The sequence below is a fragment of the Hemitrygon akajei genome, chromosome 22 (assembly GCF_048418815.1).
Source record: "Hemitrygon akajei chromosome 22, sHemAka1.3, whole genome shotgun sequence".
Lineage (NCBI taxonomy): Eukaryota > Metazoa > Chordata > Chondrichthyes > Myliobatiformes > Dasyatidae > Hemitrygon > Hemitrygon akajei.
The window spans coordinates 24,115,747-24,136,909 of NC_133145.1; the positions used below are offsets into that span (position 1 = coordinate 24,115,747).

Consider the following 21,163-nt stretch of genomic DNA (forward strand, 5'->3'; position numbering starts at 1 on the left):
AAGTCATATTAAAAGAAATTTGTGATAATGGTTCAAAAATCTCTAAATTAAGCACAGGAAACGGTGGAAACACAGCCTGTCAGGTGGCATCTGTGCAACAACAAAGTTGACCTTCTTTGGGGTCCAAGAGTACTCCTCTCCTGTCCTGCATCTTCACATGCTGCCTGACCTGCTGAATTTTTCCAGCATTTTGTTTTTATTTTAGGTTTCTTATGTCTACAGTTTTTCCTTATTTTCATCTTAAAGTGGAAAATAAATAGGAGCCTAGGAATCAAAACAGAATTACTGGAAATATTTACTAGATAAGGCAGCATCTGAGAGAAATTATGATTTGTCTCTCCATAGTTGTTTAATCCATTGAATATATATATATATTTACAGAATATTTTGCTTTTGATTACAAAGCAATCACTCGACGTTGAAGAGAGTATTGTGTAGTCAATGAAGGTATACTAAATTGAAAATAATACAACTGAATTTATGCTTGACACAGGTTAAGTTATTTAGAGCGCAGGATAATAGAATTGCATTATTACCAATCTGTTCTTGCATGGGTAGGTGCCATGGAAAGATTTACACAACAGCACAGTCAGAACACATTTCTATTTCAGAATGAGCATATACAATGGTCTTTTTTCAAAGTTATTCATTTGACTCAGAATCACTGTAAAGCTAAGCAACAGTTATTTCAAAAGGCAACTTTCACAAGGACTCAAATGCAATTGAACTGTTTGTTCGCCACCACAGAACACATCAGCAAAGAGGTATTAAAGCCACACAAGTTTTCTTTCTCGCATGGGAGTCTCAGGTTGTTGCATTATTCACCCCAATGGAAATGAAGATGTTGACATTTAAGCAGCATTGAACAACATACTTAATAACCAAGTTGATTGCAAATTCCTCAATATACAAACCTTAGATTACGATAAAAGATGCTGTCCTTAAGGCACATCAAGTTGTACACTTTTTCCAGTATTTTAATTTGGAGTTTATTTTTGCAATTGTGTGTTTCAGACCTTACAAAACAAGAACAAGGTCACAGTCACGTTCTAGTTTTATTACAACTGACCTGCAGGCAAGAGTATAGAACTATTATATGAATATTTAAGATTCCATTTATAATGTTTTAAATATAGGAAGAAGTCAAACCAGTATACAGGATAAGAAATATCCACGAGCTCTATAAAATAACGCTATGGTGATGTTACTCAGCGAGCTCCATTTTCACAGACAAGTAAGGCGATATCCCTGCACATCAGCTTTGATATTTTTATACATTTTCTATGATACAGGAAAGAGAAATTAACCAAAGTTCACAATGTACAGTTCTTAGTCTATTTTCACAGTTTGTGACCATTATACACCTTTTTAAAGATACACTGTAATATATTCCTCACCCTTAATAGATTATAATCTAAGATTAATATACGTATAAACTGCCAATTTTACAGGCATTCCACTCGAGAAGTTTGAAGAAAAGTCCCTTGACCTTTTTTGGAAAAAATCAAGTTAATTTCTCCACCAGTAGAATTGAACACAATGAACTGAGATGGGAGGTTGAGGGAAGGGGAAGCATGTCTTAAATTATGAAAGGAGGATAGAGGAACACAAATTTTGCATATTTTTTTTAAACTTCAGTGACATTTTGATTTACAAAGGAGATGCTTATTGGGTTTACTTGTCCATTACAAAAGCTATCACCTGTCCTCAAACAAAACTAACATTCTCTCCACAGATGTTGGTATGAAAAATAGAATCTTACAAGGAACCCTTTCTTGTATAGCGCAAGTCCTGATTCATGTGTAGCTAAAATTAAAACTTTTTTATAATTATCTGAAACAATAAAATTCTTCCAGACTTGCAGCCCCTCTGGAGCTGGGTAATCACAATGATGTCAAACTAAATGGAAGACTCTGCACCTAACATCCAAACAGTTTAATTTATTTCTCTTACCATTAAATTGTATTTTCCTCATCAGACAAGTACAACCAATAATTAAACACATAGCCAAATGGTGTCAATATACTACTGATAAACCTGGAGGACTTTTTGTTTCTCGAAGTTTTCAGCAGTCACAGGTATACATTTATTTTTGCATAAATAATTTGTCATTAAAAAATAGCACGTTGAGCCACAGTATGAGCTGTCGGTGGGCAACATTTAAGTACATCACTGCTAGGTGCTCACTGCATAATCCATATATAGCCTGCTTTAGTCTAAAATCCTAAGACATCAATGTGTACATTTACAGACTGATAAACAGGAAAACATTTGTTGCTTCAATCCAGCTTATTTTTTTCCCCAGCATGCTTTACTCAAAGCATGCTGGTCAAAGTTACATGATAGCCCAGTGTCTTTACTGTAGATTTTAATAGTCAATTAAGCAACTTTTCTCAGATGAGTTGGCCAATTTTCCCAATGGTTACAGCTAATAGATAATGAATGTCATCAAACTCATATTAAAGTTTGATTTTAGGGGAATAAGTCAGCTTTTTTTGCATCAAACCTTTCCTGTATCAATTTTGTTTTCATTGCAAACCTCAGTCCACACTTTTTTTGGTGAAAGACATGCTGTTCAATTTTGCACTTATTTAAAAAAAAATCATTTCAACTTTATTAACAGTAAAATACAGATGAATTCATTCCTCCATGATATACACTAACTATAAAGCAACAGAATTAAAATCAGTAAATCTATTGCACTTCGTTGAGCAAAATTCAAACTTGCTTGACTGCACTGGAATATTGTTCGAAGTATCCTGTTCATGTCGAGGTTTCCTTTTACTGAAGACAAAGCAGAACTCTTAAGAGTCCTTGAGGGTGCTGCCTAAAATATTCTATGCAATGGAGGGAAAAGCTAGTCCAAGACAGTCTTTCCAAAATTGTACTGTGATAATGCTGCCAGCATTTGTTCTTTTATTTGTATTGAGTCAACTCCTTTTTTCAGGCTCTTCCCAGCGGTGGCTAAGTAATGTCCCAGCAATTTTCTGATTTGTGAATACCCTCCAATGTTTATACCAAAAAGGCAATAAATACTTCAGGTCCAGTAAAATTCTTGTGATGACTTGGATACAATGAGAAGGATGCTTCGAATGGACAATTGTGGGCAGACACAAGGAAAATGGAATAACCAATTTTTATTGCACTGTTTGAGCAAGTTAAAAATAGAAACACTGCAATGTGTCATAAAACAAATCTTTACACCTTGATTTCTCTCAGCCATATTAAGGCCATCTTTTCAGCAGCAAAATTAATCAACGTACATTGGGGAAACAGGAGTAGGGGGCATTTGATCCAAGATTTTGCTAACATAACTTGCCACGTCCACCCTGCGCTCCTCATACATCGAGATGAAAGAATGTTTCTGAAATGAGAATAGTAACATATTTTGGATGTATACATCACATCTCTCCAGAAATTAGATTACCAGCAAGTGCATGATTTGATCTCTCAAACTTTCATTACTATTTTGCATACAAAATAAATACTTATATATGAAAGCTTTTAGTACTAGATTTCTCCATTGAGCATCAAACCATTAACTTTGCAAAACTATAGTCCAGATAGCAAATGCAAGAACTGGAGCATGGTTTAATATTTGAGTTTCAGAACACTTTTACCAAAGTGAAGTCTTAAAATGCTAAATCAGAAGACTTGAAATAAAATTGATCAGAATGAAATTTATAGCAGCATGCAGCAAGAAACTTAAAGAGACTATTTCATACAAACCAGGAGCTGCAACTGAGAATATTAGTATCAATAGTATCATCATAAAAAGATAATGCACAAAACCCTTCAGCACATGGTGTCTAGCCAATTTTTTAAAATCATCCCAGTTCTACCACTCTCTTGCCTTTCTCCCCATAGTCCTTAGAATACTTGCTCATGTCTTGACAGTATGACAAATACTGTCATACTGCCTTTCATTGTTGTCCCCAAAATCAAGCACCTCACATGGCTCACGTCACCAGACTAATTTCCTTTACTGTCTGCCCACCTACCAGTCCTCCACAAACACAGACTTTGTCTTCAATATTCAAGCTTGGACCATTAACATAAGGAACAAGAGTCTTGGTCTAAGTACTAATCCTTGAGATCAGAGTGTGGGATTAATGATAGAATCATCTATACTATTCTGCTATGGAAAAAGTCCTCTAACCATTACTGCTTCCTGTTCCTTAATTTGCATTCACCCTTTGCCTCTCAGTAGTCCAGCTTTATAATGCAATTTTATAATATTTATTCAATGAATACATTATTTTCTCAATCTAAGCTAGAGATTTTGGTATGAAAAATATTCAAAATAGTAATCTATAAAAGTAAACAAAATAGAATGTATTAAATTCTCTCCCCATTGATTCTGAGTGGAATACATGGTTATAGAGTCCAAGCCAATGATACAATTGTACAAATACCATTTAATTTTGCCTCATTCCTCTCAACTACCTTAAGATATTGTCACTTAAGTATACATTAGGGACAATTTATAATGGCACATTAACTTAATTTGTATATTTTTGGATGTGGGAAGCTACAACATCACAGGAGCAAAATGCAAGCTTCACAGAGATAGCAGAGGTTGCTACGGAAACTGGATTACTGGAGTCATGAGACAGCAGCAACAGCAGCTGTTTAACAGTTCTGTGCATGCTGCCTCTTACAAATAGGAGCATTTTGCTTTACACACATAATAAGTGGAATGTGCACCAATTTGTAAAAGGTTGTGCAAAATTTTCTGGAATTTGTGGCTATTAGTATTTTTCAGCAAAATGATGCACAAGATAATTAAAGAAAATCTAATGAATATAGATATGGTAAATGCACCTCTGCTATAACTACTAAAAGTAAAAATTGTAGAAACATTCATCACTTCATGCATGGTTTGTGAAAGGCACAAATATTTTAAACTCACTGACTTTCAATGATTAACTAGTCACAAAAATGCACAGAAAAGGTTGATGAATTTTTGTTTCAATTGGGATAAGGTGATTTGGAAAAGGATATTGATGAAATGGTTAAAGGACTTGTGGAAGCTAATTTTATTAACATAATGGCTGACTTGGCAAAGGGTTATTGTGGGTATCTACTTGTAGGAAAGTTTAAATTTGCATGGTGGGAAATAATGGAGAAACATCAAGAGTTCATAAGAGTAAAAGTTGGGGTAGCAAGTACAGGGACCTCTGTATGTTGAGGAATATTGAGAGTTTAATAAACAAAATAAAAAGAGGCAGTGAACTAATGACGGGGAGGCCCAAAGTAATAAAAAAAAATGGAAGGTGGTGCTTAAATTTGAAAGGCTAAGATGGGTCATAAAGATTACAGCAGACAAGTTTAACTTAATTAAATCTGAAGGCATTCTGTAAGTTTAAGGGCAAAAGAACAACCAGAGGAAAAGTTGGGCCCATAACGGACAACAGGCACATTCATGTGCTTGGATCTAAAAAGGTTTAGAGGTCTTAAATACATTCTTTACACTGGTCTACACAAAAGAACCAGAATTCAGTGAAGTTAGTGAAAGTCTTGTGGAGGACTTTATAAATGAAATAACTCAATATCTTATCAGGCTTTAAAGTGCATCAGCACTGGACTGCATGGGATTTATTCCAGGCTGCCATAGGAGATATAAAGGGAAAAGATTGTTGGGGCTCTTGCTGAAAACATGCTGCTGGTCAAAAGGTAACAGATGTGGTAGCAACCCAAAAAGTCAGCACATGTAGACTCCTTAAGAAAGGCAGCAGGCAAAAGCCTGGAAACTATAGACCTGTCAGCCCATCAGTGGTAAGATAGATACTGGGAAAAAAATTATTAGGGAGAGGATTAATGACCACTTGGACAGGCAGAGACTAATGAATGGCTGCAATATGATTTTCATGAGGGCAAATCCTGAGTGACAAACTTTAGGTTGAAGAGTTAACAAAGTATATTGATAAGGATAGGACAATTGATTTTGATTTAGAGATGGGATTGAGGCCTTTGACAAGGTCCCACCTGGGAGACTGGCTCAATGGTTCAAGCTCACAGAATCGAAAAGTGGCTTGGCAAAGAAAGATACAAGGATGATTTTGTGATTGGATGCCTCTGACTAGTGGTGTCCCACAAGAAACCATGCTGGGACCCTTCTTACTAGTAATAGAACATGAAAGACTTTGCAGTGGATGTAAAAGGCACAATCAGTAAGTCTGCAAATTACATAGAGATCTGTGAAGTTGATAGTTGTGTGGAAGACAGCTTCAGGCAGAGACAATGACATATTGGTGAAATGGGCAAAATAATGGCTGATGGAGCATAATTCAGATAACAGAGGTGATGCATTATGGGACTACTAATGAGGTGGATTTGAGGGAGTTCTGAGGATCTGATGGTCTTTGAAATACTGTAGATCCTCGAAGGTGGTAATGGAGGTCCTGCAGCTAACATGGTTAGGAAGGAACATGGGATACTGGCCTTCATTAGTAACAACACTGAATACAGACATAGGGAAGTTATTCTACGACTTAAAAATAAAAACATTTGATCAGACCTCAGCTTGGCTCCTCCCTACAGTTCTGGTCATCATGCTATAGGAAGAATATGATAGTGCCGGAGAGGACATTCAAAAGCTATCCACAAAGTATTTTGCAAGGAGCACCTTGTTGGACTGGAGAAGCTAAATCTGTTCTTCCCTGGAGCTAAAGAGTGGCATGTCTGAGGTATATAAAATTATGAAGAGTATAGATAAGACGAAAGGAAGCCTATATCAAAGGATCAGAGGTAGCTAGGGTTTAAAGACACGGATTTAAAATATGGAGAAAGAGATTTAGAGGAAATACAAAGGGGATTTACTTGATCCAGAGAGTGATAAGCACCTGGAATCCACTGCCTGAGAGTACGGTTGAAACTGGGTCACTAACAGCACTTAAGTGTCCAGGTAAGCTCTTAAATAGCCTGGGCATTTAAGGGATAGACCAAATGATGGGAGATGGGATTAATACAGAAGGGTATCCACTGGTCTGTGTGAACAAATTTGACCAAATGGTCTGTTCCATGCTGTGCAGCTATATGACCTTACCAACTGAATAATGTTGTCTCTTCAAATTTTACTAAACACTCTTAATTCAGCCAGCTAGCTTCTTACAAATAGTTCAAATTAAGTGACAACTTCAAACCTAACATCTCAATACTTTGTTAAATTGTGTCTGATCACTCTCATGAAGTATCTTAGGACTTTTAAACATAGAAACTAATAATAAATGTGAGTTAGTCATTAGCCAAATAAAATAACTACTTCCTGAGAATTTTAATGGGCATCTCCTGGGAAAATAAAAATTGGTAAGTTTGGTTTAATAAGATTCTCATGTGCCATCAAAAGAATGATGGTTTTGCACAAGACGTCTCATCTCTAGAATTAAAACTGAGATTATGGTTACTGCAATGGTTCTCTAATTCATTATCAACATGCTTTCTCTAAGAGTTGTGTTGTTTTTCAATTAGGACTGAATTGAGACAGAGACCATGTGCAAATAGCTTCCGTATTAACAATCTTAAATCAGCAACAATATAGATGAAATGAAATAAATGTTGGCATCAACAGCCTGAAATCAGATTTTTAAAAAAGACAAAATTACAAACATTGTTGTTATCAGTGGAGGTCATTCAATATTTTAAAAACATGCATGCAAAGAATACATAAAAATATTAGATACAGTTAAAACAAATGTAAAGTTTTGGCAAAAGTTATGAATTAACAAGCTGAACTCACCAGAAGCTCTTTATACTTTGGCCTTTTGGACTCATCCTTTGTAAGGCTGAAAGAGGTAGAAGATAAATTAAGTATACAGATGAACAACGGTAACTCAGCTTCAAATGGAAGCTCGGTAGCATAGAGAGTTTTAACTGATTCCCTCCTCTCTCCTTCATGAAAATTCTTCCCTCCCCCTTTGCGGGTAATAATTTTGCTTCTTAAGATTAGCAAACTTGTCAAGTAAGCCATCCTCCATGCTCATGATCAAGAATATGTTGACAGGTACTGAGGAATAAAGTGGATTCTTTGACAGCATTCCAGAAACAAGTTGCTACGAGGAACTGGAAGATAAGTGTAGTATGTTTAAGGAATATGATATGCTCCCAAAATTCAAATCTGGACATATTATTTCCTTCATCAGAACTTAGCAGTTTTTTTATTTTATTAGGATAGCACAGGCATGGGCAAACTACGGCCCGCGGGCCATATGCGGCCCGTTAAGCTTTTTAATCCGGCCCGCAGAATTTGATGAAATTATATTAATAAAACTTGTTAACACCTCAGATCCATCCTAAGAATCGCCACAACAAAACTAAATCCAGACTTTGATGCGCTGGCTAAAAAGGGAGACCAACAACACTGTTCCCACTGAAATTAAAAATAAGTTTCTTCGTTGTGTTATGTAAAAAATGCATTTGAAAATATTTTTTTCAATAAGCCTTACATGTTACATGTCATTTCTGTTAAGTGATGGACATGAGTAGTGCGCAGGTGCACGTACGTTCTCAAAATAAAAAATGCGCTCCAGATCAAATAATGCGCTCCGCATACTGGCGCGCTGTCACTGTTCTGTCAGTGACACTGGTCGTTGTTGAGTTTTGGCACAGGGGACAATTGAATAAGAAGGAGCAGGAGAAGTAGACCTGCATCTCCTACCGTTTTTGAAATAAAGACAGTCAGGAGGAGAGTGATGATGATAATATCTTGAAGGATAACAGAATTTTCAGTGCTTTAAAATAATAACTGTTACTATTAAAAAAAGCTGTATTTTATTCATTTAATTTTCAGTGTTTTAAAAGTCATTTCAATAAATAGCTAAATACCATGGGACTTCAAAGACAGATATTTTGTTGTAATGCATTTGTTCATTTTCAATTGAAATTAAAGCACATGTTTTCTACATATCCCATGATATTTTATTTTCTCTTATGAGGTGTATTACCAAAACACTCCGTCCATCTGCTCCTGGTCCAGCCCCCCTGTCAAATTTTAGAACCCTTTGTGGCCCACAAGTCAAAAAGTTTGCCCACCCCTGGGATAGCACCTTTACTGTATGGGCCACAGCAATTCAGACCCAAGAATGATCCATTTACCAGTGCATCTAATTTATCAAACTGATTTGCGCTTATTGGGGCAACCTACATAGAGAGCTAAAATATTACAAGGTGATTTCTTTTTCTTTCCACTTTTTGTATCTTCCTTAAACAATGGAATGGATAGTACAATGAGATTGACAGCAATTCTTTATTCAGACATTAGGAAGACACCAGCTGAAAATGGCAGCTGTTCAGAAAAGCTGAATTAATATGAACCTCAACTCTTCTCCACAATGTCTCATGCTAAGAAAACACACACAATTGAGAGTACAGAAACAAAAGGTTTTCCTAAAATATAAACTCTTTATTAAGTATGATTGGTCAGTGGTGATTTTTAAGAATGGATTATAGAAAAGCACCATACAGCACCAAAAGGTTTTTTCTTCTAAAAGCAAGCAAGATCAGACCAGAGATGAAAGAATTAAAAGAAACTATCTTCAACACTGACAAAGAACTATTTTTCAAATGAATTCTTGAAGTACTTTGATTGAAAATATGTTCCCAGGAATCAGAGAAATCAATAAATTAAAATCCTTAACAAGTTTTGCAGATAATCATTGAAAGTAAACTGGCAATGAAATATACACTTTATAAGATCAGCTTGAACTGAATATTTTCATTACTGCTCAACGAATCCAAACCCCAGATGATGTTTTGCACACTTTAGAGATAGATAGATAGATAGATAGATAGATAGATAGATAGATACTTTATTCATCCCCATGGGGAAATTCAACTTTTTTTCCAATGTCCCATACACTTGTTGTAGCAAAACTAATTACATACAATACTTAACTCAGTAAAAAATATGATATGCATCTAAATCACTATCTCAAAAAGCATTAATAATAGCTTTTAAAAGGTTCTTAGGTCCTGGCGGTTGAATTGTAAAGCCTAATGGCATTGGGGAGTATTGACCTCTTCATCCTGTCTGAGGAGCATTGCATCGATAGTAACCTGTCGCTGAAACTGCTTCTCTGTCTCTGGATGGTGCTATGTAGAGGATGTTCAGAGTTTTCCATAATTGACCGTAGCCTACTCAGCGCCCTTCGCTCAGCTACCGATGTAAAACTCTCCAGTACTTTGCCCACGACAGAGCCCGCCTTCCTTACCAGCTTATTAAGACGTGAGGCGTCCCTCTTCTTAATGCTTCCTCCCCAACACGCCACCACAAAGAAGAGGGCGCTCTCCACAACTGACCTATAGAACATCTTCAACATCTCACTACAGACATTGAATGACGCCAACCTTCTAAGGAAGTACAGTCGACTCTGTGCCTTCCTGCACAAGGCATCTGTGTTGGCAGTCCAGTCTAGCTTCTCGTCTAACTGGACTCCCAGATATTTGTAGGTCATAACCTGCTCCACACATTCTCCATTAATGATCACTGGCTCCATATGAGGCCTAGATCTCCTAAAGTCCACCACCATCTCCTTGGTCTCTAATACAAGTAGGTACTGCAATGCCTACGTTTACTGGATGGATTAAGAGCAACAAATACAAAAGCTAAAAGCTCAAGGCACATTGGAATGTCTGCAAAGAAATTTGTTGGGATTTTTGTTTAAAGAGTACAAATCTATTCCAAGAGGAAAACAAAGTATTACATCTCAACCTCACTACAATTAAAACTCCAAACCAAGATTATTTTACAACTCAAAGAACTTCAATATACCTCTTGTTTAAGAAAGTTGACTATTTCTTGCTCCACCTGAACAATGTAAAGAATTGTTAATAATTACCGTAGATTCCGGACTACAGAGCGCACCTGATTTTTAGCCGCTGGCACTAATTTTAGAAATAAAATCATTTTTTTAAATGTAAAGGCCGCACCGGATTTTAGGCCGCAGGTGTCCCACGTTGTAATATGAGATATTTACACAGAAAGATATTACACGTGAGGATTTTTTTAACTTTTAATTAAATCCATATGGTAACAAAAACAAATACATATTGCAAATGCTTTTTTTCGAACCGTGCCCGTACGCGGCTACTTTTAAATATACGTTGCGTATACTTCTTTACTGAACAACATTCCAATATCTCCTAACGACTGGTAAAAAATATATATACTGCAGCCTACCAGGAAAAGTTATTGATACCTTTAACTTAAAAGCAGATTTCGCTCGGATCCAAAGCCGCTCGCGGAATCCGCTCCCCCCTCCTTTCCGTTTCATCGCAAACGGCATTTAAAAGCAGAGTTCGCTCGGATCCAAAGCCGCTCGCGGAATCCGCTCCCCCCTCCTTTCCGTTTCATCGCAAACGGCATTTAAAAGCAGATTTCGCTCAGATCCAAAGCCGCTCCGCCGCTCGACCCCCTCCGTCCCGTTTCATCGCAAACGGCATTTAAAAGCAGATTTCGCTCAGATCCAAAGCCGCTCCGCCGCTCGACCCCCTCCGTCCCGTTTCATCGCAAACGGCATTTTCCCACAAGACGCCGCGAAACCGGGTGTGTCGTCATAGCATCCCGCGATGTAGTACAGAAAACAAATATAGTTAAAACTAAGAGGGTAGGTAGCACAATGCTTCGAGTGTTTTCCATGTTGATGAGGGTGAGTACAAATGACTGATTTACAATAATTTAATTGTGAAAGTGCGCTTGATTTATCGTACAATTTCATTGGACCTCTGTGAACTACTCATCAATTTTATTGGTCTACTGTTACGAGGCAAAATGTTTACGAGGCGGCATGAAAAAAACTTTGCATTAGCCGCTCCGGATTATTGGCCGCAAAGTTCAAAGCTGTTCAAAATGTGGGAAAAAAGTAGCGGCTTAAAATCCGGAATCTACGGTAAATATTTCAAGTTTCAATTAAATATTTAAGTAAATACAGAAATAATGCACTTGGTTTTAAGCAGGCCATCAGTGCCTAACTCACCATTTTGTTCACTATCATTAGATTATTTGCTTTATTCACAATGTCAGATGTCAACATGGCAGTTGCAGTAATCTCGTAAATTACATTCGGTAGAAATAAAACAAGCTAGCTTTTTTAGTGGAATATTAGAACAAGCAGTTCTCATCTGAACTGAAGGTTCAAAATTGGATTATGGTACAAAAAAGATCAGCGTACACAACACAAGAATGAAGATAAAGGGAAGATTGTAGTTGCAGTGCACATTTTGAGCTATGTCACATATAATAATCTCCAGGGTTAACTGAAGTGCAGAGAATGTTCAGAACAGGTGGTTTGACAGAACAAAAGAAATGTAATTGAAAAATACATAGCTGAACAAAATAGAACTTTCTGTATTTTGCTGACACAATTTAAGTCAAGAATTAATGACTTTTTTGCCCCAAAGTTCCAGAGTAGCTTTTACTGCTTATCCAGGTCGATTCCTGTTGCTATCTGTAAAGAACTTGCATGTTTTCCAGTGACAGTGTGGGTTGCCTCTGGGTGGTCTGGTTTCCTCCCATATTCCAAAAATGTACAGGTTATGGTTAGTAAGTTGTGGGCATGCTATGTTGGCAACTGAAGCAACACTGTAGCTGCCCCTAGTATATCCTTGGACTGTGTTGGTCCTTGACATAACTGATGCATTTCACTATATTCTTCAGTGCTATGAAGTTTGTGAACCTTGTAGAATTTTCTCTATTTCTGTATAAATTACTTAAAGTGTGATCAGATCTTCATGCAAATTCAAAAACTAGATAAAGTGAACTCAAATGAGTAACAGAAAAACATTATTCTAGTTCATTTATTTATTGAGAAAAAGGATCTAATATTACATGTACTTGTTGGGAAAAAGTATGTGAACTTTTGCTATCAGTAACTGGTGTGACCCCCTTGTACAGCAATAACTTCAACCACAGGTTTCTGGTATCCGTTGATCAGCCCTGCATATTAGCTTGGAGGAATTTCAGGCATTCCTCCTTACAAAACTGCTTCAACTCTGGGATGTTGGTGTGCTTCCTGCATGAACTGCTTGCTTCAGGTCTTCCCACATTTCTTTAGTATTAAGTTCACGACTGTGACTCAGCAATTCCAAAACACAAATTTTATTCTTTTTAAACCATTCTGTTGTTGATTTACTCTTGTCTTTCGAATCATTGCCTTGTTGCATTACCCAACTTCTACTAAGCTTCAGGTGACGGACTACTACCCTGACATTCTCTTGTAAAACATCTTGATACAATTTTGAATTCATTGTTCCCTCAACAATGCACCCTGAAGCAGCAAAGCAGCAAAGTAGCCCCAAACTACGATGCTCCTTCAACCATGCTTCACAGTTGGGATGAGGTTTTGGTGTTACTGTGCAGTGCCCTTTTTCCCTCCAAACATACCAATGTGCATTTCTGCCAAGAAGTTCAACTTTCGTTTCATCTGTCCACAGAACATTGTCCCAGAAGCATTGTAGGTGGTCTTTTGCAAACTTGAGACATGCAACAAAAGCAGTGGTTTCCTCTGTGGTGTCCGTACAGGAACACCATTCTTGTTCAGTGTTTTTCTTATAGTGGAACTGTTGCAAGTTCTAGAGATTTCTGGAGGTCTTTTGCAGTTACCCTTGGGTTCTTTTTCACCTCCTTCAGCATTGCACGTTGTGCTCTTATTGTGAGCTTTGTAGGATGATCTTTGTAGGGAGAGTAGCAACCTCCATTGTTGGACAATTTCTCTTACTGTGGACTGATAAACACTCAGGTCTTTAGAAATGCTTTTGTGCCCTTTTCCTACTTCATGCATCTCTACAGTTCTTCTTCTACGATCCTCTGGAAGTTGCTTTGTCGAAACATGGTGCATATAAACAGATCTTTGAGAAGAGCAGACTCTGTCAGCCACTTGCCTTTGTGTATCTTTTTAACCTCTACAACGCATACCTTAATCTCTTCTCATTAATTGGAACACCTGACTCCAAATAGCTTTTGTAGAAGGCATTACCCCAGAGGTTCACATACCTTTCCCAACAAATGCATGCAACATTGGGTCATTTTTCTCAAAAATAAATAAGTATAATGTTTTAGTAATATTTATTTAATTGGGTTCTCTTTATCTAGCTTTGGGATTTACATGAAGATCTGATCACATTTTAGGTCACATTTATGCAGAAATAGAGTAAGTTCCACAGGGTTCACAAACTTTCTAGCACCACAGTATGAGAAATAAAGCACCTGCACCAATACTAGAGTGTGACCTTGGAGGCAAGTTGAAAAGCATAAACTACTACGGTTAACAAAAACAGGAGAGGAAGAAAAGTGAAATGTGCCAAAAAGATATTTTAATTGTAAAAATTTGAATAATTCTTACCACAAATTAACAAAGTTGATGAAGCTGGAAGAAAACTCCCTCTCTTCAGAATTGCTGAGTTGTGGAGGATCACCTTTTACTACCTGGGTTAGCTGATCAAATACACTGTTCCATTTTGGATATGGGAATCGTCCAGTGGCTAACTCATACTAGAGAATAGAATAAAAAGGGTAAACTTTATTAAACAGATAATTCTTAATTGATTGAGATCATCACTTTTATTCAAATCTTTTAATGATGATCAGGGAAATTTAAATTTTACACATTAATGTTTATTTTATTTATTTTCCAGCACATTTACTTACAATATATTATAACAGTACTTACTAATGTGATTCCCAAACTCCAAACGTCTGACCGCACATCATAGCCTTGTCTTGAAGCACTTGGATCTATTCTTTCAGGCTTTCAGGGGTGGAAAGAAACCCAAGAAATACATTTTACTTAAACAAACTGCAGCAAGTACTCATGGTCAAGCTAGGAATCTCAAACAAAATTGACATACAATTTCTGAAAAATATAAATGGTATTTTTTCTTAAACCACATTGTTATCCTGTTTTTTTGCCACTGATCTTTGAGAAAACATACTGAAATGGATACACAAAGTATATTCTGAAGACTTAAATACCCCTTTCCTTTAATTTTGATTCTATCTAGCAATTTTCCTAAAGAACTGGTCAAGTTTACAAATGGTCTAGGAAAAATGGAATCCAAAATTTGTTGGCTCAATAAACTTAAGTCAAGATATTCAAAGAATCTAAAAAATGAAATACATTTTTCAAGGCTCAGGTTAATAAGCAGTGTTTCCACTGATCATATTTTAAGGAAAAATTTACAGATGACACGTTACTGAACTTCAGATGTCACCTAGATCAACTTAGCTACTACATATCCTTGCAGTAAAGTATTACAATTGTGCACTGTTCTCAATTATATAAACCTCAAGCATATTCAATACATTTTTTGACTGACAAAATAACAAATCTAAGGATACACTAGCTTTAAATATAAAAATTCCCTCGAGACAACTGTAACGTTCGTAAAATGGTACTTAGAGTCTGTATAATATTTTCAGTCCTCATACTATGATTCTGTCTATTAATTTGCTTCTATTTATGCTATTCCACATCAATGAAAATTTTATTTCAAACTTCAGTTTAAGTTTATGATCTAACATTTTAAAACAGATTCATATTTGGAAGAGGCAGACCAATAAATCGACCTACTACATAACTAGTACAAAAATTAAATGGAACCTATGCATGCAAAGCCACTCCTAAAACTTTGGGGTATTTAAGAAAAACAACACTGCTCAAGGAACACAGCAGGTCAGGCAGCTTGTGTGGACAGAAATGGACAGTTGATGTTTCAGGGTAAGACCTTTCACCTGAATTCCTCCAGCAGCTTATTTGTTTTCTCCAGATTCCAGCATCTGCAGCTTCATGTCTCCGAATTAAGTACTTCATTCAGATTGCCAAAAAGAGTGGAATTAAGCCATTCCAAGCACAAATAATATTTTGGATTTTATTCCCCCTCACCCAATTACAATTACTGGCTAGGTTTCAATTGTAACATACTGCAGTTACATTATTTACCAAGCACTTTGATTGCATAGCTAGTGCTCCTGATAAATCAGTAAAACTGTGAAACATTTTATAAACAACATTATATCTGCAGATGCTGGAAATCCAACACACATAAAATGCTGGCCTGCTGAGTTCCTCCAGCACTTCATGGGTGTTGCAAATATTTTATAAACCATATTTTAACATGCTCCAGTTTTATGCTAAGCAAAAACAGAAAATAAAACTCTACTCTGTGCTGCAAATATTTACCTTTCCTTAAAAACTAGAAGATCTCTTAGATTTTTCATTTTGGAGTCAGTGTTTTACAGCACAAGAGACAGGCACTTTGACCCACTGCAACTATTTTGTCACGTTTATTGATACTATTTCATACCCCTCCCCGCATCATTCCTGTCTCCTTTACTACCCATGACGGCACATTCCAGATGCCAGCTTATTGAGTATGTGGTTACCCCTCAAATCCCCTTTAAAATCCCTCCTCTCATCTTAAACCCATGCTAATTTCAGACACCTACCTTGACAACCAACCATTGGCTAGCTACCTTGTCCATACCTTCCAAATCTACACATTTCTATCTTGTCACCACTTGCTTAACTCTAGGAAAATAAACCTAACCTTTCCAATATCTCTATAACTCAAGGTCTTCAATTCAGGCAACATCCTTGTGAATCTTGTCTGCACTTTTTCTGGTTTAATTACATTCTTCCCATAGGGTGACAATTAAAACTGCACACAATATTGCAAGTGCAACATAACTAATGTTTTGCACAAATGTGATATGATGACTCAAACTTTATATTCAGTGCCTCAGATGGGAAAGCAAGCGCGCCTTGTGTCTTCCTTACCAGCTGTCTACTGTGCTGCCACTTTCATGAATTATACGCTTTTACTCCAAGGTGTCTCTGTTCAACAGCACTCTGGGGCCCTGCCATTCACTGTGCACATCCTGCCCTTGTTTAACTTCCCAAATTGTCAGAGTTACTACTTTCCTTTGACCATTTCCCTGCTGGTCGATATCATGTGGTAACATCAGGTAACCTTATTCACTGTTCAGCAATTTTGGTGCCATCTCTATTGACATTCACGTTGTTAATATCCGTGGCAAACAACAAAGGACATACCACTAGTCATAAGCCTCCAATCCGATAATCAACCTTCCATCATCCTCTTCTGCCACTAACCACCAAGCCAATTTTGTATCCAGTATGCTACCTCAACCCAAATCCATGAGTTTTAATGTTCCAGGCCAGCTGGCCATGTGAATTTTGTCAAAGGCCTTGACAAATCCCATACAAGACAAGATAAGACTTGCCCTTTTCAGTCCTCTTAGTCCCTTCAAAAAACGCACCACCAAATTCATGAGACACAATTTCCCAGTACAAAGACATCCCGACCATTCCTAATCAGTCTTTACCTTTTCAAATGCAAACAAATCCTGCTCCCTCAATTTCTCTGCTGCCCTTAAATAAAGGCAAACATTAATTAACCTGCAGCTTAGTCCCTTATCGTTTGTTCAAGATACAAAATTTTTGCGAAAGCTCCAGCAATCCTCTTCCCTGCTTCTCACATCTTAGGATACACCTGATCAGACCATAGGTACTTCCCATCTTTGAGTTTCAAAATCTTTAACACTGGCTCCTTCATAATGATGATATTCTTCAGAATACTGCAGCTCCCTCCACTGAACTACTAGCTTCCATGGCTCTTTTTAGTGGGCTGCAATCAACCCGTGGTTATTCCTTGGTGATACAGCACAAGGTTTAAGAAGAGTTTTGGTGCTTTCAGCTCTTTTCAGCGGGCTGCAATCAGTGTAGGGACAATCAAAAGAAGGGAGGCGTAAGTGAAGCAGCTACTGTATAAATGGCCCGTGTTAGAGTGCCAGGCTTTGGCTCAACAGGCTAAGGCAAGAACAGGTGGTGGTTCTAAGTAAGCAAGTCTCTGCTGAGTTTTTTTTCTGTTAATACACAACTAGTTTGCTGAAAATTAGTTTGGAGGTAGTGGTATGCTCTGCATGTAAGAGGTGGGAACTCTGTGAAACCTCTAGTCTCCCTGATAACTACATCTGCATGAAATACACCAAACAATCCGGTTAGCAAACTTGTTAGGGGTCTCTCAACCCAGTATGCAGTAGGACCATGTTTATTTGGTTGAGTCCATTCTCAGTTTTTGACACAAGATAGGGGAGGCCAGATGGGGGCTGATGACGAGCATGAAGTGCGTTTTCTGAGCATTGAATAGACTCTCGCAACTTGGGCTGTGATGTCAGCCTTTTCCTCCCGAATTACCTAGCAGATTTCACCTGCTAGGCCTATTTCTGAGCCTGATTATGTCACTTTAACTGTTAAAGTGTAACCTGGGGCCAAATCAAAAAGGTATCGAATACAGAACTGAATGTGTTATATTTGAATGCACACACTATATGGCATACGGTAGATGATCTTGTAGCGCAGTTAGAGATTGGCAGGTATGATGTGGAGTAGCTGACCAAAGGTGATTGGAAGAACACTAGCAGTGATGATGGCAGAACAGCAATGGCTGGCGTTTCTAGGGGTAATTCAGAAGTCATAGGAAAGATACATTCCAAAGGGATCAATAGGAATACTGGACTGATGAAAAATGATGCTGAAGAGGTAGTAATGGAGGACCAAAAAATGGGAAATGAATTTAATAAATATTCTGCATCAGTCTTCATTGTGGAAGACATGAGCAGTATGCCAGAAATGCAAGAGTATCAGGGGCAGAAGTAAGTGTTGTTGTTATTACTAAGGAGAAAGTGCTTGAGAAGCTAAAAAGTCTGAAGGTAGCTAGGCCACCTAGACCAGATGGACTACACCCCAAGGTCTGAAATAGGTAGCTGAAGGGATTGTGGAGGCATTAGCAATGACCTTTCAATAATCACTAGATTCTAGAATGATTCCAGAGGACTGGAAAATTGAAAATGTCACTCCACTCTTCAAGGGAGGGAGGCTGAAGACAGGAAATTATAAGGCAGTTAGCTTGACTTCAGTGGTTTGAAAGATATTGGAGTCTATTAATTAAGGATAAGGTTTCAGTGCACTTGGAGGCACATGATAAAATAGGCCAATGTCAGCATAGTTTTCTCAAGGGGAAATGTTGGCTGACAAATCTGTTGGAATTCTTTGAGTAAATAACAGGAAGAATAGATAAAGGAGTGTCAGAAGGCCTTTGACGAAGTGCTGCGCATGAGGCTGCTTAACAAGGTAAGAGCACATGTTATTACAGGATAGGTAATAGCATGGATTGGCTGACAGGCAGGAGGTAAAGATGGAATTAAGGGGGCCTTTTCTGATTGGCTGCCAGTGACTAGTGGTATATTGCAAAAGTCAGTGTTGGGACCACTTATTTTCAAGTCATATGCCAAAGATTTGGACGATGGAAATTAATGGCTTTGTAGCCAAGTTTCCAGATGATACGAAAATAGGCAGAAGGGCAGGTAGTTTTAAGGAGTCAATACTTAGATAGGGGAAATCGGTAAAGAAGTAGCAGAATGTAGTGTGGGGAAGTGTATGGTCATGTACTTTGGCAAAAGAAATAAAAGTGTGGACTTTTTTTAAAAAATGGGAAGAAAATTCAAAATCAGAGGTGCAAAGGGATTTGGGAGTCCTCCTGCAGGATCCATAAAAGTTAATATGGAGGTTGAGTCAATGGTAAATACAATGTTAGCATTCATTTTGAGAGGACTAGAACAAAAAAGCAAGGAAGTAATGCTGAGGCTTTATAAAACATTGGTCAGTCCGCACTTGGGACTACTGTGAGCAGTTTTGGTCCCTTTATCTAAAAGATGTGCTGGCATTGGAGAGGATCCAGAGGAGGTTCACAGGAATGAAAGGGTTAACATAGGAGGAGCGTTTCATGGCTCTGGATCAGTATTCGCTGGAGTCTAGAAGAATGGAGGGTGGTTAGGAGAGGAAAATGATATCTCATTGAAAAGTTTCGATAGAATGGATGTGGACAGAATGTTTTCAATACTGGGGAAGTCTAGGACCGGAGGCCAAAGCCTCAGAATTGAGGGACATCCATAGAGAACAGAGACTAGGAAAAATTTCTTTAGACAGAGGGTGCTGAATCTGTGGAATGCATTGTTACAGAGAGTTGTGCAGACCAGTTCATTGGGTATAATTAAGGTGGAGATTGATAGGGTCTGGATTAATCAAGACATCAAAGGTTATCAGAAGGCAGGAGAATGGGGGTTCAGAGGGATAATAAAACAGAAATGAGGGGATGGCAGAGCAGATTTGATGGGCTGAATGGTCTAATTCTGTTCTTATGTCCTTCTCATGCTAAATACCAATGTGAAATGTTCATTTAAGGTCTATTATTTACCCACAACATTTCAGGAGACAAGATCCACTTTTTATCATAACGGTGGTGCTAACATTTTCAAGGTAATATCAAAAACATTATTGAAAAATATATGTTCCTTCATAAATAACAAATTCAAATATCATAATCATTAGACCCCTCTCCTTCTGAGTAACAATTCATATTCAAAGTGAACCAATTTGGAAATTTAACAGGAATAATGCCAAACATGGACAACAAAGTGTTCCCATCTCATTTGTCCAACATTAAACACCAACTCTATTGCATGCATGTCCAACCATATTCTACAACTATCATTCAAAAAATAAGTTGCAATTGAAAATGCTTAAATCTTTAAGAATGGAGGAATAATTTCAAAAGCCTTCATGCTTTTAACGAGATTTTGCTAAAGTGCAAGCTTCTTTTGAACTAACTACTCATAAAAAGCAGTTTGTTGGTAGCCTTGAGTCATTTCTAAAATTCCCCAAGCTGGCAGCTCCAACTTAAACTTTAATTTCTATAGAAATATCTTTAATAATAAATATCCCTGGACGAGCTTGCCTGCAAACTAGGTTTGAAAAGCTGGGTGGGTGGAGGGTAAGAACCGAAAGCAACTTGAGTGGATTGTTTCTGGCATTTTGCTAACTCCAAGATACCCATTTTTAATAGGACAGTAAATAGCTAATCCATAACACACAGTTAACAGGACTGCACATTAGTTAACTACTACCATCATACCAAGATATTCAAATCTGGAATAACTATTGCAAGTAATAGTGAATTGACACAGAATAACTAAAATTGAAGAAATATATTTGTCACCATCATCCACAGACACAAACAAACCTGAATGACTAGTGGTGTTCTGCAGGGATTGGTGCTGGTATGGCTACTTTTTATGCTGTACTTTAATGAT

The 21,163-nt window shown here is 37.5% G+C and overlaps 1 protein-coding gene across 9 annotated transcripts in view; it reads right to left on the reverse strand.

Moving 5' to 3' along the window:
- Nucleotides 1-964: 964 nt before the first annotated feature.
- map2k4a (mitogen-activated protein kinase kinase 4a) overlaps nucleotides 965-21,163 on the reverse strand; it is a 140,210-nt gene continuing 120,011 nt past the window's right edge. For all 9 annotated transcript variants that reach the window (XM_073025864.1, XM_073025863.1, XM_073025859.1 and 6 more), the window contains 4 exons: nucleotides 14,664-14,741; nucleotides 14,337-14,485; nucleotides 7,739-7,784; nucleotides 965-3,364 (listed from right to left, as the gene is read on the reverse strand). In XM_073025864.1, the coding sequence (XP_072881965.1) occupies nucleotides 3,251-3,364; nucleotides 7,739-7,784; nucleotides 14,337-14,485; nucleotides 14,664-14,741 (387 nt within the window). In that variant the 3' untranslated portion in view covers nucleotides 965-3,250. The remainder of the gene's footprint in view (nucleotides 3,365-7,738; nucleotides 7,785-14,336; nucleotides 14,486-14,663; nucleotides 14,742-21,163) is intronic.